The sequence below is a fragment of the Mercenaria mercenaria genome, chromosome 2 (genome assembly GCF_021730395.1).
Source record: "Mercenaria mercenaria strain notata chromosome 2, MADL_Memer_1, whole genome shotgun sequence".
In the NCBI taxonomy this organism is placed as follows: Eukaryota; Metazoa; Mollusca; class Bivalvia; order Venerida; family Veneridae; genus Mercenaria; species Mercenaria mercenaria.
The window spans coordinates 64,264,795-64,281,511 of record NC_069362.1 but is presented as its reverse complement, the minus strand read 5'-3'; the positions used below and the strand labels follow the sequence as shown (position 1 = coordinate 64,281,511).

Sequence of the window (16,717 nt, the reverse complement as noted above, 5' to 3'; positions counted from 1 at the left end):
AAGTCTGTCAAAAACAAACTGGTTGCGTATTTAGTTTTGGTTCACACTACGACCACGGGTGTTAAAAAAGTGAAAACAAATTTTTGCTCATTTTCGTTAAGCGTATTTTAATAGTTTTGCCAAGCTGTTGCATTTATTTGCATTTTAGTCGCATATATAGTTACCGTGTGTGACGACCAAGTAGCTGTTAGAAGTTCTTATCATTTCATGCTTCGAAAGTGCTGTCATATGCAATATTTGAATATCTTGTAGGGGCGTTCTCAGTATACCTGCTTTAGATTTAGTAGGCGTATAGAAGATTAAGTGATTTTGTTGAAAGATCAGTCTGTATATAATATTGAGAAAGTATATAAGATTTCATCACTGGAGTATGAAGTTGTAAAGATTGAAATAGTTTTCATTCATGTAACATTTCTATACACGATTTAACAAAACTAATCTTGCTTTGCACAAACTTTAGCTGTACATAATACTGAAAGTAAACATCTTAACATTAATTGAGTCATGCCATGGGAAAACCAACACAATGGCTTTGCGACCAGCATGGATCCAGACCAGCCTGCGCATCCGCAATTAGAGAATCCGCGCAGTCTGGTCAGGATCCATGCTGTTCGCTTTCAAAGCCTATAGCAATTAGAGAAACCATTAGCGAACAGCATGGATCCTGAGCAGACTGCGCGGATGCGCAGGCTGGTGGTCGCAAAGCCACTATGTTGGTTTTCTCATGGCGCGGCTCAATAAATCTACAATACTTGCTAATACCATTCTTTCATTATTTTATGAACATATACGTAACATATTGATATTGTTTATGTTTATTCGCCAACAGTTTTATTCTACCGTTTACCCAGTCTGGACACGAACAATGTCATAAAATTTTATATACTTCTATATATACACTCCTCTACAGATTTTTTAAAGGATTAATTGTTTGTGTTTGTTTTTAGATTGAAAAGTAAATAGTGATTATATATAGTAACTTGTGTATGCCAGTCAAACAAATCTTTCTAACATTCTCATGAATCCATTCTCATGCCTTATATACTAAAAATAGTGGACGATGAAAAGTCCAGACAGACTGGAGAAACCTGTGATTATCACGTGATTATTAATTTATATAATCTTTTTTACAGTGAGCGATGAGGGCGACCAGCAGCCAGAGACCACGGGTGACAAGGAGGAAGATCTCAGGCGGCTTGCAAGGGTAAGTATGGTTTAGTATGGAAGACCTGTTAAGATAAGTATATTTCAATATGAAATAGGTGTGGTAAACGTTTTGGTGTAAGTATGGTTCAGTTTATGAGATAGAGTGTTGTGGTTTTATTTAGACACGTATGGTAGACTTGTTGTGATGAAATATGGATCAATTTATGACAGAGGAATTTATTGAAGTTTGATCAACCGGCTGCCGACCAAACAAATCAAACGATTGTTAGAGTCGTAAACATTTTGAAATCAGTAAACCGACATTACAAGACTGTCCCTCTTTGAATGAAACCCTTTTTCTTGGCTTCTGCTAATCAGAAGTGCACGCCCTTCGAAAAATGCAAATTGTCATGCGACAACGAAAATATTGAAAACCGTCGCAAAATTCTGTTTATGGTATTTCTAGAAACTGGGTCGTGAGGTTCGTGATGGAGATATACCGGAAGATGAAGCTGCCAAGATGGCAATTGCCAGAATGAATGAAGACCAGTCTCATGATAGAGGATGGTACCGGATCAATGCAACACGCATGCTCACTGGCGGCCGGAAACTCATTCCGCGCGTCATGACCACTTTTCAAGACGTAAGTTATGATTTTGTTATTTTCTTGCATTTATAATTAGTATTATTTTGGACATGAGTATATGGAGTACGCAGTGAACACACGCGGCAGTGGTTTTGATGCCGTGAATGCTCAGTGTCTTTTTATACTTTTCCTGTTTTCGAAGCCAATGATGCAGCATAATGATTCAGATTAGTTATTGCTTCCGACAGTAATAACTTTATCATAACTATTGTTTTTCCAGTTATATAAAATACATTGTAAAATATGAATAAGCATTGTAGCTAACGTGTGTGTGTCGATTTAATGAAGTTTAAACACAGAGTTAGAATTATTTGTTATGTATTACATTAATTTTGTATATGCATGGGTGAAAACTAAATTACCGTTCGGTATGTTTGAATGTGTACCCGTTGAATAAAATTTTAAATGTGAAGCATAGTCACACATATATTCTTTTAACATTTACTTAAATGTTCAATAACATAATATATGAGTTTGAGTGATAATGTTTGTTCTAGTAAAAGACAGATATAATAAGTCTTGAAATGTTTTGTTATTACTTTTTTTGTATCATATGTGATGCGTAATTTGTGCCAAAACAAAAATAAATGTAAAAAATGATAAAAAATGTGCCGTTAAAAGTTTGTTAATCTTTTTTTATTTCATTTTATTGCTGTTTAAGGAAGAATAGGTGACATTGTCTTGGCACACATTAAACATCATACATTGTAGCTTTGTATGTGCTTAAAGTTTCCACTGCGCTTAAAACTAATGGATGAATTACTGTATCAGAAAACTTTCAATTGTCTATTGAAGACTGTTAAATATGTTTTGATAGTGAAATACATGCAATTTGGCGCCTCTTCATTACAATGTATACATAAGTCCATATCATATCTGTATTCGATATACATTCAGCAAACTAAAGGTCATCTAACAGGCCTTGCGTAACAAGGACATGTGAAAAGTTATATTTCAATCAAGCTATATTACAGTATTTCATTTGGGCATTTTGAGCGAGCTTTTGTCCTCATTTCAAGTCTAAGAAAGTCTGTGAATTTTCATTAAAAGTTACCTGTTTCAAACAACAGAGCCTGGTTAGTAATAGGCACAAGTTTGCTGAAACATTATAGATGTTGCTTGCTTTTCAGTTGTTAAGGCAGTCAGCTGTCTTAGATATTAATTGATAATATTGTATTTTCATGTTCCATCCCTAAAATAACAAAATCATTTTGTAAGTATCATTTGTGTTACGTAGTTAAGCTGATTTTGTAGATCTGTATTCTTTTCAAGTCTTCTAACATGTGTGATTGTTCTAAATGTGTCGTTCCTGTTTGCTTTTCCTATCTTCATTTTCTTTCAGCCACCGAAATACATTTCTTTCTGACACAGCCTACACAATAAGTAGAATACTACCTTTATTTCTGGTACAGCTGTCAATACTCGCTATTGACGTTTAATACTGACACAGTTCTAAATACTAAACACGAGTTTGAATTCGAACACAGTCACCTAATACTAAACACGAATTTCAATTCGGACCCAGTCACCAAACACTAAACACGAGTTTGAATTCGGACACAGTCACCAAAATACCAAGTTGACGTCGCACTGTCGCGAAGAATCAAGAATCAAAAATAAAAGATATTGACGTTCCCATCAGTCTCTGACGCTCGTCACGGTGCTTTCGTTTTTTTTTTTTTTTGTTCTTTTTTGGTTTCTTCACTTTGAGTTACTGTCAGTTCATTCAGAATCTTAATGCGAACCTAGTATGACATCAACAGAATACCAGATTGTAATATATTTGTAACACTGTCACAGAAAATCTTAAATATGACATACTTCTCTGACATCACGTTCTTTTGGTCACTAAATTACTTTCAGTTCGGTTCGTACACATCAGTGAACTGACGTGTAATTCAGGCACTGACAGGTACTATAATGTTCTTTCGTTTCTTCGCTAATTACATCTGTTGCCGGTCTGAAATGACATTTCTTCCCCCGTACCCCTGCCTAGGAGGTTATTTCAATGACAATATAGATAGTATACCTATAACTTCATCCATAAAAACGAAAGCCAGTTAAGACTAATGACAAATTGTATACATGTAATCCTCATACAGAAACTGTAGTCTGATATAACATCAACAAATTACAATAGATATATAGAAATTATTATTTTCTGGTGTTCATGCATGTATAAAGCCTGCCTTTAATGCTCCAGAAAAAACAATTTAATCCTTATCAATCCTACTATTATAAGCGTGTTCCCGCACCGATATTTCATTTTTAATGACTTTGCTCGCCGCTTTAAATATTTAGAAAACAACCAGTTTTTTATATTTTGAATAGAAATGTTTAATAGAAACAATGTTCATCGGATAGTAAATGATCTAACTAAGAAAATGAGTACTTAGGCCTACATGTACTCAGTGTATGTCTCGTGTCATTGCAGTTTTTGATTTTCGGCATTGATGCCACTCTCAAATACGCGCATGGATACAAAAATGTTGAAAGGAGTTTATCGGTGTATTGAACGCCTCGATTAGCTTTAATTACTAGTAATAGATATTTGAATTTATGCGCCATATTGCTTGCTAAAACGTCTGCATGCTGTATAACTATTGTACATATCAGTTCAAAACTCCTTGTATTCAATGTGAAGGCAGTGTGTGTATCTTCACTTCCATTTTTTCATGTGCATAAGTTTTACGTTCTGTCTGTTTGTCGTTTTGCTAACATAGTTGTTTTCTGTGCTAACAGTAAAAGTTTCTAGTCTGAAGTGCTCGGTGTGAGCTACATTATGATCACTCACCGCACGTTGTCCGTGCGTCCGTTTGTTTGTCCGTTCACATTTTTCGTCAATCGACATCTCCTCTGAAGCCATTTGATAGAAGTTAATGAAACTTGGTCTGGATGAACTTTGGATGGTTCTGTACAAAAATATTTAAATATTTTCGCTTGATTTCACACAGGGGCCGCCATAACTAAAATCAGAAAAATCTTCAAAAGACATCTCCTAAACTGCTAGTCCGATTTTGAAATAAGACACAAATGTTCTTTAGGAGATCCTCAATCAAGATTGTTCAGATTATTTTGATTCGTTAGAAAAATGTCCACGGGGGCCTGTTGTCACTTTTCCAATATGTATATGACGGAAATTTTAAAAATCTTCTTTACAGATTTCAAAATACATTTACACAATTGTTTCGTGAGTAATCCTTTATGCATACTAGTATTATTCAAATTATTCTGCATGATTCGTCAAGAATATGGCGTCCAGACCTAAAAATAGCAAACTCTGCTAACAACATCACCCAAATCGCTGTTCTAAATTCAAAATGATTTCACAGAAATGTTCTAACAAGATTTTTCAAATTAGATCTATTCCGATTCGTAAATATAACATTGCAACCAGGGAGCGTAGTCATCTTCTGAATATATATGTAGTGGGAGCTTTAAAGAAATGTTCTCCGCTGAATCTGCAGGTCAGTTTTCAAAGTAATTTGGAAGAAATGTTTCGTCATATCTGTCTAACCTGTGAAGTTCTGGTGAGCCAAATTGGGCCATCATTGTCCTCTTGTTTTATGCTATACTTTGGCCTTGGTTTGATTGTGTGATATTGTACATATATAGAGATATCATCCATTAGCCATATAAATATGTAAATTAGAGAGCTCTTTTTCAAATGAAGTTACTTGTGTAAGATTATAATTATAGTCAGTTGTAGCAAACGGCATGTATAAAGGCATTCAGTTCTAACCATTCCATAAGTTTACAGATTTTCAAGATGAATATTTTCAGTAAAACCTCGTGTAATATTTACTGTTTACATTTACAGTTGTTTGTACAAACCTAATAACAAGGTTTTCCAATAGACTGTATTGTAGGTTTAGACTTAGTTAGAATATCATTCAAATCAAAGAAACGACAATATTATGTGTTTATATTGTGACACTAAAAGAGAGAGGGTAAACATCGTTTTCAAGAATCTGATATATTTTACAGATTTACGACAATACAAAGTTGTCGGCAGAAGAACGCGCAGAAAAAGATTCCTCAGTAAGGTCCAAGGATCACACAGCCGGCGGCACAAAAGCTGTTGTAGAGTTCACGGCGGCGGCTGTCAGCGTTCTAGAAAACGAAGGAAAAGTCAGGATTGGTATCCGACGATACGGAAAAAAAGACATTCCGTGTTCCGTTATGTGAGTTACATGGTTTTATAGAACTATACTCGCAAATATTTCAGGTTAGAAACTTGTCCGTGAGTAAATTACCCTGCGATTACTTCAGAATTGAATTCACTATTTAAGTCGCGACAACTCTTTACATGTATATCATTTATCTATCAACAGGGTTGAAACAATTAACGGAACTGCACTGGCTGGGGAGGATTATAAGGCGTTCAAAGAGGTTGTAAAGTTTGCGAAAGAAGAGGAATTACGTCAAATATACATCGAGATTGTCGATGACTTTGAGTGGGAACCCGATGAGTTTTTCTTTGTCAAACTCTCAATTCCTGAACAAGAGGACGGAAGCCACGAGCATATCGCATTGGGAAACGTGTGCATTAACCAAGTCACAATCATCAACGACGACGGTAAAACATAATTTGTAACACTAGATACTTTAATTGGCTTAATATACTGTCTAAATATGTAATATCTCGATAATTGCCCACTTTTGCTGCACTTATTAATATTAAAGTTTAAAACAACGGTTGCTGTTGTGGCATTATTATTAAGTATTAAATGTAAATGAAACCGAATATGTTTATTGCAGAACCTGGAAAACTCGAATTCGCGAAGCCAAGTTTGGTTGTCAAGGAGAGCTTTTATAGTGCGAGAATTACCGTGAACCGCGTGAACGGATGTGACGGTCACGTGAGCGTTAAATGGAAGACAACGGATATAACAGCAAAAGAAGGCAAAGATTTCAAGGGAAAAGAAGGAGTGCTATTGTTCGACAACCAAGAAATAACAAAAACTATCGATATCCCTCTGTTTGAAAGCAATGTACGTATCTCTTGCGTTTTCTGGGGAAAATGACAGCAAAAAACAACTACAACAACAACAATAAAACCATGTTGACCCAATTAGAGATAAATTTGAACTTATCTAAATACGAATTCTTGTCACCATTTTACAGGTATAACCCAAACAATATCAGTATATTTTAGGTTACACAGACCTTATAGCTTGACTTCTGTGTAATATGAATTATAGATGCTTACGGGCATTCAACATGAGCAAAATGGAACCGAAAATGGCACTTGAATTAAAATCAAATGTCCACAGTCTCTACCTTAAATTCCTCCATTTCCGGTGAAAGTACTTCCACAGCGAATGGCTTAAATTTAACAATTAGATAAACGCCTGCTAATTTCCATCCAGAAACAAAGACACGTTTCAAAACACCACAAGTTTTAGAAGTCAATGTCTATTGAATTATCTCCGTTGCTTACTGAGGTGGAATAAAACGGGATTGAATATTCTTTCATTTTACTATGGCATTCACAATGGGGTGGGTAAGGGGAGGAGAGCATGATAAATTGTTTAAACTTTCATCACATCTTCTTAAATCTTGACTCAGATCACAATGCCTGCTGTAAACGTACTTAAAAAGTAGACCGTCAGCACCTGGCGTGTAAAGGCAAAGTGACATGTAAAGCCAGAGTTTATACGACAGCCCATTTTAGCGAAATAAAGGTGTAGTAATAGGGTAAAATAACAATAACGACGCGTTTGTTTATTTGTATACAGAAGAAAGAACGGGACGAGTGTTTTGCTATTGAACTTGGAGAATGTGACGGTGGGGCAGAGCTAGGAAAGATCAAGAAAACAATTGTTACTATCGTCAACGATGACGGTATGTATTTATAAAGTAAACGGGGCTATTCTTCCTTTGATGTGAGTTATATTTAATAATGTACTCAAAGAATGGAGTATTTGCATCTGTGTTTTGCTTTGTTCTTATGAGACCTGACTTTGTGAAACTTGTAGTTGTCATCAAAAAGAATTAATGAGGGCAGCGTGGTCGGTCAACTGTTCTATGTGCTTGGGAAGCTTTGCCAAAAAATATGCAAAAATGCAGCATATGGTACGTCACTGCGCCAGTTGGGGTGGGGGTGGGATAATGACATGCTGTCCTTGGCTATATCTGCATGATTTTAAAAGCAACGACAAGAGGACGTTTGGCAACGAATTCTGAACTATGACAACTTGTACAATTGTTGCATTTCATATTTGCAGAGTTTAATGGGATCGTGAGTCGTCTGCTTAACATGACAAAAGCTAATGTCGGTGCCATGGCGCTAACGTCTCATAGATGGGTAGACCAGTTCAAGGACGCGATGAATGTTAACGGAGGTGACCTTGAAACTGCAACCTTCTTAGACTATGTTCTTCATTTCCTAACCTTTGGATGGAAAGTAAGTGATAAATGTGTCACGTTGGTTTAATAAATTTCTAACCTTTGGTTTGAAAGCAAGACATTAGTATGCCAAAACTGGCACAATCATTTCCTAACTTTTGGATGGCAGGTAAGTCATTACCTTGTTGGCGCAATATTTCCTTACCTTTGGATGGAAAGTTAATGATTAGTGTGACATGTTGGCGCTGTCATTTCCTAACCTTAAAATGGAAAGTAAGTCATTAGAGTGCCACATTGGCGCAGTCTTTTCCTAACCTTTGAATTGAAAGTTAGTCATTAGTGTGTCACACTGGCACAGTCAGTCATTAGTGTGTCACATTGGCGCAGTCACTTCCTTAACTTTGGATTGAAAGTTAGTCATTAGTGTGTCACATTGGCGCAGTCACTTCCTAACATTTGGGTTAGCGTGCAATAATTGTGCAAGCAATAGCCCAATGTCGGAGTCATGACTCAAACCGTTTTAGAAACAATCTTATATGTAGCAGGAACAGTCACTTATTACGATGTAAAAATTATTAGAAGTTCAAACATTATAAGATGAAACCGAGCAAGCAATGTTATTAAACATTAGTTATGATTATTTTACATGTAAACCGATGTCCCTTATTACTGAAGACCTTGTTACAGTCGATTACTGTAATAATTCCAGCGGAATATTTTATCGTACGTTCTTTTTCAGTGTTTCCCTACTTTTTCTGTGATTGATTTTACAACCAATGAATGTTTTGTTATTCTTTTCAGTTGATATTTGCGTTTGTTCCACCAGCAAAATATCTAGGTGGCTGGCCATGCTTTCTGCTGTCTCTGGCTGTTATCGGACTTCTTACAACCATTATCAATGATTTGGCGGGAACATTTGGATGTTTGATTGGCCTGGAAGACGCTATAACCGCTATCACATTCGTTGCCTTGGGAACCAGTATGCCGGACACGTTTGCCAGTAAGACTGCAGCTCTGATGGAGAAGACAGCAGACAGTTCAGTAGGAAATATAAACGGAAGTAACTCTGTGAATGTCTTCCTCGGTCTTGGACTACCGTGGACAATTGCCAGTATATACTGGGCAGCAAAGGTATATGCATGTTTTGTTTAATTTGTACAAGTGCCAAGGACAATTACGCACGATTAGTTTGTTTTGAACAAATATAGAATTATTTAAAAATGTGCAGAAAATTGTGGTCAATCATTCTCAGTCCAAGATTTAGCGTTATTCTAAAGAATTCAAATATTAAGTTTGTCACATTTTATAAGATTGATGTACTAATGACTGTAGGAAATGTTAACAAAAACAGAGCAACTGTGACTTCAATTAGTCATTCATTTTGGTACGCTACCACAAACCACTGTTCTGTAACTCTTAAAAACGTAATCATAGGGCACTTATTACTTTATACGCATTTTGTTTAATTGCAGGGCGGGCAGTTTGACTATCCTGCCAAGTCGCTTGGTTTTAGTGTCGTCATATACAGTGTGTGCGCGTTCCTGGCTCTCAGTCTGCTTCTTGTACGACGTTACGTTCCAGCGCTTGGTCGTGCCGAGTTAGGAGGGCCGAAAATACCCAAAATTATTTGTGGAATATTCCTCATATCATTGTGGGTGATTTATATCATGTTATCGGCATTGCAAGTTAAAGGCATCATAAAAGTTAATTTCTAAATTTTAGAAACAATTAATTCTACAACATTTAATGCAATAGACTGCATTCTCTAAAAATATGGCTTCACGTAGTTTAACATTTTGTTTTTAAGCAGCTACAGTCTTCCTTTCATCACGAGAAACACATTCCCGCCTCGAGCATATACTACATAAGAAGTTAGAATGTTGAATATATGAAAGGTTATAGATGATTCTTGTAGAATAGAGTAGTGTGAAGTAAGTGAATACCAGTAATAACAGTGACACAGTGACGTCACGTCTTGCCAACTGGTACACTGTCAGTGTAGGAATACAGTGTTAAGGGAAGTAGGCTACAATTACACGATTTATAAAGACTCCATGACCGATTTGAATTCTATGTAGAAACACTATCTCAATACCAGATTCATAAAACCATGTATGTAAAAAGTGGTTGCAAAACAAGTTTGCTAGTAACTTTATGAAAATAAATATATTGTGCATAACTGCAATACATTTTTTACGCGTATACATGATTTAGGAATTTTAATTGAGATTTTACCGGTAACTCATATGTATATTAGACATGTATGTAATTTATTACATAGAACTTTATCATTACCCTGCGTTCACTATCTGCAACCTCTGTATCAGTATAATACATGTAAGCGCTTTATGGTTGTAAATGTTTATCATTTGTATTTTATTTTTTATTCTTAATAAAACATTTTACTAAGGTAATATACAGTAGTTTGAGTTATCATCCTTGTCTCTGTTTATACAGATGCTGTAGTGTTGCCCAATTGTTTCACTATGGCTGTTGAATTTTACCACCGATACAAGCGGCAGCTTTTTTTTTTGCTTACATGCCAAAATATAGTTTGTAAATGTAAGACAGGGAAAGAACGGAATGTGATGTTACCACAAGTACCTGTTGTAGAGCAAATACCTCCAAGCGTTCTTTAGATTTCCACAACTCCACCTTCTTTTCAAAGTAAAATTACTATCAGCAGTCAGTACAAGCCTGAGGAAGCTACGAAATTCCTTTGTGTTTTCTATGACTGATGCATACCTGAAGATCGAATCTTGTAAAAGTATCACACATATAAACTAAAACAAAGTGTATGCAATTTACCTGGATGTAAAAAGTAGAAAGAGCTATATATGTTGAAAGTAGATGTTTGGTAAGGTATCAGTAGCTTTTTTAAGACATTCAAACTCCCTAAATAATTATATTTGTCCCTACAATCTGCTTAGTTTTGTACAGCAATGTGAAAATGCTAGTCTACTTTTGGTCCGGATAAACGGTAGAAGGGAAATAATTGCATTTTGGAAAATATGTCCCCATGGTTTATGATGAGAGATAACTCTACGCTTGTGTCCATATTCCTACGTAATTCACGACTGATGCATTGCTAAGTTGTTCACACTTTTCTGCGGATGACTGTTCCGGTAAATTTTCAATTGTTGGTACTTCACTATATTTATCGTGGACTTTTGAAGTATTGTTATTCTCTTCTCTTGATAGAGCTATACCAGAATCATTGTGATCTGTAGATTCGGAATTATTTTCATCACTCTCACCTTCCTTTACACTTTCTGCATTTTCAGTAGCAGTGAGTGTATCACATAAATTATATAGCAATCGCAACAGTTTTGGCAAGTAACACAGAAATTTACCGAACATTTCCTTCTCCAAACCTGTCATCACATGTGAGTTTGTTACACTGTCGTCGCTCTCAAAAATATATTCAGGTTGTAACATTTCCTCTATCTGCGCTAGCAGACGATGGAATGCTTCACAAGCGTCTGGGTGTAGCGTCTCATCAAATGAAACAAGAAGAGACTTATCGCTGATTTCCTGTACAGTTATACGGATGAAATTAACAATAGCAATATATTCATAAACAATATCACTGCGCGACCCTTGTGCTGCGACGCTCTTGCTGTATTTTAAGTGATGGTAGCAGTTGATCACATCCTGTAGACACGTCATTTCCTGTTTGTCCTCTCGTCTGGCGATGCGTAGTATCAAAAGTAAATCTTTCATAGAATCGTCAAATTGCTGATATCTTCTGTCTGCTTTTTCTATCTGGCTGTGTAGGAGTTGGTGCCATGTTTTCAAACGGAAATTGCGTATTTCGTCTGAAAAAGAATTATTAGTTATGACATATACGTTCACATGTTTGGTCAAATTTGTCCGCGCATGCCAATAACAACTGTCGTTTTTGTAATAAGGAATCTTTTTAATACACATTCTTAAGGTCAGGACAGAGTTCTGTTATGTTCACGCCTACGGTTTGGTTAAGAATTGATATAGCCCAATCAGAATAAAACCACTGTTTGGAGTTTAGATGCGAAGGACTTATATGACGAGAGTGCAGCCCGACGCATCTTAACTTAACGATAATGATTTTATTCAAGAGCTCACTGGTTGAGATATATTATTCGATTCTAACATGTTATCATGGACGATTATGTACATGATGATATCCACCAATACTGAACCACGATCGAGGAACACCAGTAGTCCGTGAATGTGACTCTGTATACTGGTATGTAGCGGATATGTATTCTTGAGTTCTATCATCTAAATAAGAGGAAAACCAAGCCAGCGATAAATTATCTAGATTGTACATACATATGCTAAGTTTTTTATCAATACTGTATGATCCACCAAGTCAAAAGCTTTAAAGAGATCTTGGTAAATCGATCACGTCGAATTGGTTTGGTGGCACGAAAAGTAACACAACCAGCAAAACGAGACACAAAACGCCCATATCAGCTATCTAGTGTAATTTACCCTTTATCCACTTGTACCTATTTTGAATTATCATTGACTCGATGTTTTCTGAACTTGTATCACACTAGTCGAAAGAATGGCTTAGTCCGTCAAACTGACCGACCTTCGGACTACGAGTTTCGATGATGATACAGGATGTTGTATTCACTTGTTTGAATATAATGTCTATATTTTGAATGGAAAGTGTCCAGATAGGAAATACGTGCATTTATGAACTTGCCAATAATGCGAATGTAAGTGAAGTAAAGGACCTACCTATATTGAGATCTTTGTTAAGAGAACATTCCTCATCATCGTCACACTGGAAGTAGTCCAGTACATCAACCGGATGTAAAACATCTTCTTCCGCTGGTCCGCGGACTATCAAAATATCTCTGTACTTATTGACCATCCCCTCCTCTATTTCAACGGAAAGTTCGAGCTGTCGTGCTTTCAGTTTAAGAAGATGATCACGTGTCACTAATGCGTTATGAACTATCTTTTTCAATCGTCCAGTTGTGTAGTTTTGATACAAAATCTCAAACGCACCCAGTGAGGAACACAGAAGGAAAACATTGATATTGAACCCGATCTGGCTCAGCCTCTGTACAGATATACCGTTAAATCCTAGAAGTTCCTTTAACTCGTGAAAATGGGCCCTTCTATTTGCCATTACCAATTTAACGAAACAGAAACACAGATTTTTGAAATCATCTTTTGTAGATTTGAAGTCGTCATGTGTTTTCTCTATCACGTCTTTGTCAATCCGCTGGACACCTTTTACAGTAACCTTTAATTTAACTTCACCTGAAATAAAATGCGTATGTAATACTTCTTAATATTAATTTTTTTTCATAATCTAGTTACAAACATATGGCATGTGATTTAGCTTTAAGTGAAAATTACCTGAAGTCTTACGTCAGTGGCGATTCATTTCTTGTAAACATTTGACGTTTTATCATGCTTCGGATTAGTTGGTGATAAAGTTCTGTTATTTAGCCATGTTACAAAGAAAAAATGAAATTTCTATCGTAATCTTTATATTCTAAAAAGGCATGATAAAAACATCAGAAATTTAGTACATACATATGTCTGTTGGTTTCGATGGTGTCACTTGAACAGCGAGGGGATTAACACCCGGCTGTAGCTGTGGTGCGACTTTCTTCTTCTGCTTGCCAGACTCTTGGTCAGAGGTCCGCGTAGATTTCGGCCTAGACAGACGGTCAGCAAGCGCTAGATTTCAGTAGAAATAAATGTGACAATAAGTTAGATTGTTTTAATAATAACTGTAATGTACACAGAACTGTTATGCTCTTTAGGAAAGATTAAATTTCCAAGCGAGACCAGCAATTTTGACAAATGTGACAGTTTGCCTTGCAGAAACTAACAAAGTTCGCTCAGTTTCAAATGCATTAATAGGCAACAAGATTGTTACAGGTGCAAAAACTAAACTTTCTTAGTATTTAGTGTTTCTTCTTAATTAAACTAACATGCATTTAAAATACCCGGAATCTTTCCAGACCGGGCTGCTGAGAACTTTATCCCCCGAAAGAAGACAGTCAACGAACCAATTGGTCTCTGGCACGGCTTGGAAATACATTTGTGCACTCATATACATGTAAAAACAATGAATATTGTACATGAAAATCTTTAGAAATGTTTTGGCCAGCTTCGTTGATGTTTCCCAATGCAGCTAGTTGACAGCTGAACTGGTATATGAAACTCGGTCCCGTAGCCATTTCAGACCTGGCTGCTCCTATCTTTATTAACCGTGTCCGTTTTCTACATGACTGTTCATGAATATAAGAAAAAGTATATATACATACATGGTATATTTCAGTACAAATACCTTTCTGTTTCGCTTGTTTATTGGCCGGAATGTCCTGAGTAACGGCCGCTGTAACTGGACGACCCATGTAAGGTACATTTCTTTTCTGTGACAATGACCGTAGTTGGTCTAAAATTGAAATGAATCATAATTACATCTTTTAATTGGCATGTACGCAGATCATTTTGTGGCAATCATCAAAGTCGCACCGCTCAATGTTTATTATACTGTGTATATCTGTCCGTCTCGGTATGAGCCGTGCTTAAATAGTGTACTTTGTATATCTGTCTACGAGTCTAGATTACGGTAATACAGATGAGTATAATTCAAAACAACAGCTGCATTCAACCCAGAAGATACATAGAAGCTAGTTCTTCAAAAAAGTAAAGGAAATATTTCATTAGTCTTGAAGCTGACACGTCCGTTCGTCCCTCCGTGACACTAAAATGATTTACACATACCATCGGCGCGCCTGAGTCCAAACAGCTTGATAGTTCTATGTAACGTCTCCTTGCTTGCAGCGCGTCCCATCATGTCTTGCCACTTACAGAGTGCACGGAACGCCAGCTCAGACATCGGAACCTTCTCATGATCGGCCTCGATCTCGTCCAGAACGTCATCTGCTACACCGAGTTCCTCGCAGACGCCGCGCCATTCATGTGCAATATATGGTGCGATGAGCTTGCACGCAGATCGAAGTTCTGTTAAAGGGATAAGAAAGAGAAAATAAAGGTATTTTTGTCGTTCGGCATAGAAATTGGCGGACTTTCGAAAAATGTAGAAGCTGAAATTAGCGACAACACAGGATCAGGTAATTAGGCCGTTTCCTGAGATCAAGGTAGAAAATTTAAATACCTTCTCATCTGGTCTTCGAGTATGTTTGAAATGTAATATAAATTATTGTATACAAATATAAAAAAATATATAACTTGCATCAAGCAATGTAAAATTGTCGGTTCTGCTTGAAGTTATTGCGTTGTGTTGAGCTGTAGTTTTTCAGCTGAATATTAAGTACTGTTATAATTACAGTTTTCAATCATATCTGACCGATGTAAAACGGTTTGGATTTTCAAGTGACTTACAACTTCTCAAGAACCAGATGAGGAGACAAATGACTTGTATTTTTTGTCTTTATTAAAGTTTATCATATCCCAAATCTTATATTGTCAAATAAAGTCAATAATCCATTAGTTCTAATGTCATTCATTAAAAAAAAGCTATGCTTGAACGATTTATTTCATTTCATATATAACGTGTTTTCATTCAAGTATAAATATTTTGCCTTTTGACCGAAGTGTATTTTTCTTTAATGTTAAAGAAAGTTGTAAAACGTATCAATTTGATCAAAATGTAAAGATCAAGTGTCATGAATTGATATTGAGACATTACAGTATTATAGGTGCATGCATGAACAGCCTTCCATTCAATAACCACAAAATCTTGGGGTAAAATATAACAAGTTATAGCATAGATTTTATATTGATATATTGATATTTGCGAAAGTTTTGCACTTGCATTGTTTGCAAAGATATTTTCCAGGTTAAATGGAAATAAACAAGCAAAGCAGTATCAAAAGTAAAAAGTTTAGTACAACAGTTATGGAAGCTATACAGAACCAGAACGGTAGCACTGTTGGCGGCATTCCGGCAGCCGCGGTCGGCGGCATTCCGGTAGTCATAGTCAGATATACTGCAAACTGATTCAGATACACATTCTAATCTTGTATGTATGACGGAGCATTGATTAAAGAAACTTAATTACATTTCGATAGATCAACAATCAAACAAAACAAGTTTATCCTTACGAACGATCTAGCAAGGATTATCGAAAACTAAGCTGTGCCTTACCTTCATTTGTCACTTTAGACGGGGCTGACGAGCCGGCGGATTTACTTCGATCCATCATGCAGGATTATGTAAATTTATTCAATCCTAATCCGCCGCACTGAAACGTTGTGAAAACACTAATTCCTGACTTCTTCTACAGCAACTTTAATACAGTTTGATGACCACTGCATAAAAAACAGTACCACAAGTCTATTATCACAAAAATAAAAGTAAAGTCTTCATGGCGGTTATATTCACTTGTAATACTTCACTTTTCATTGAACATAAACAAAACGGTTTAATAAGGTTCAATTAGCTCTATTGATTTTAGATTTTGCACGTAATAGATATATCCCTGCTGGTTCGGTGTAAGTCAAGAAGCTCTTTTAATATTTGAAAAACGAATTACGTTTGTTTACCGATCACTTAAGCTTGCTCTTCAGTAGTTCGTATCTCTACCACAAG

The 16,717-nt window shown here is 36.2% G+C and overlaps 2 protein-coding genes across 8 annotated transcripts in view; one reads left to right on the top strand and one right to left on the bottom strand.

Moving 5' to 3' along the window:
- The window catches only part of LOC123564098 (sodium/calcium exchanger 3-like), a 24,522-nt gene extending 13,963 nt beyond the window's left edge, over positions 1-10,559 (top strand). For 6 of the 7 annotated variants that reach the window (XM_045357404.2, XM_045357402.2, XM_045357409.2 and 3 more), the window contains 9 exons: positions 1,134-1,204; positions 1,613-1,789; positions 5,780-5,976; positions 6,127-6,371; positions 6,554-6,786; positions 7,534-7,639; positions 8,023-8,201; positions 8,945-9,274; positions 9,616-10,559. In XM_045357404.2, the coding sequence (XP_045213339.1) occupies positions 1,134-1,204; positions 1,613-1,789; positions 5,780-5,976; positions 6,127-6,371; positions 6,554-6,786; positions 7,534-7,639; positions 8,023-8,201; positions 8,945-9,274; positions 9,616-9,858 (1,781 nt within the window). In that variant the 3' untranslated portion in view covers positions 9,859-10,559. The remainder of the gene's footprint in view (positions 1-1,133; positions 1,205-1,612; positions 1,790-5,779; positions 5,977-6,126; positions 6,372-6,553; positions 6,787-7,533; positions 7,640-8,022; positions 8,202-8,944; positions 9,275-9,615) is intronic. The other variant, XM_045357407.2, reaches the window with a different exon arrangement.
- On the bottom strand, positions 10,291-16,717 carry LOC123562233 (uncharacterized). Its single transcript, XM_053536761.1, has 6 exons — positions 16,274-16,717; positions 14,888-15,127; positions 14,448-14,555; positions 13,685-13,831; positions 12,875-13,405; positions 10,291-11,961 (listed from the first exon to the last, which is right to left on the bottom strand). The coding sequence occupies exons 1-6, from the start codon at positions 16,329-16,331 to the stop codon at positions 11,186-11,188; spliced, it is 1,860 nt and encodes a 619-aa protein (XP_053392736.1). The 5' UTR covers positions 16,332-16,717; the 3' UTR covers positions 10,291-11,185.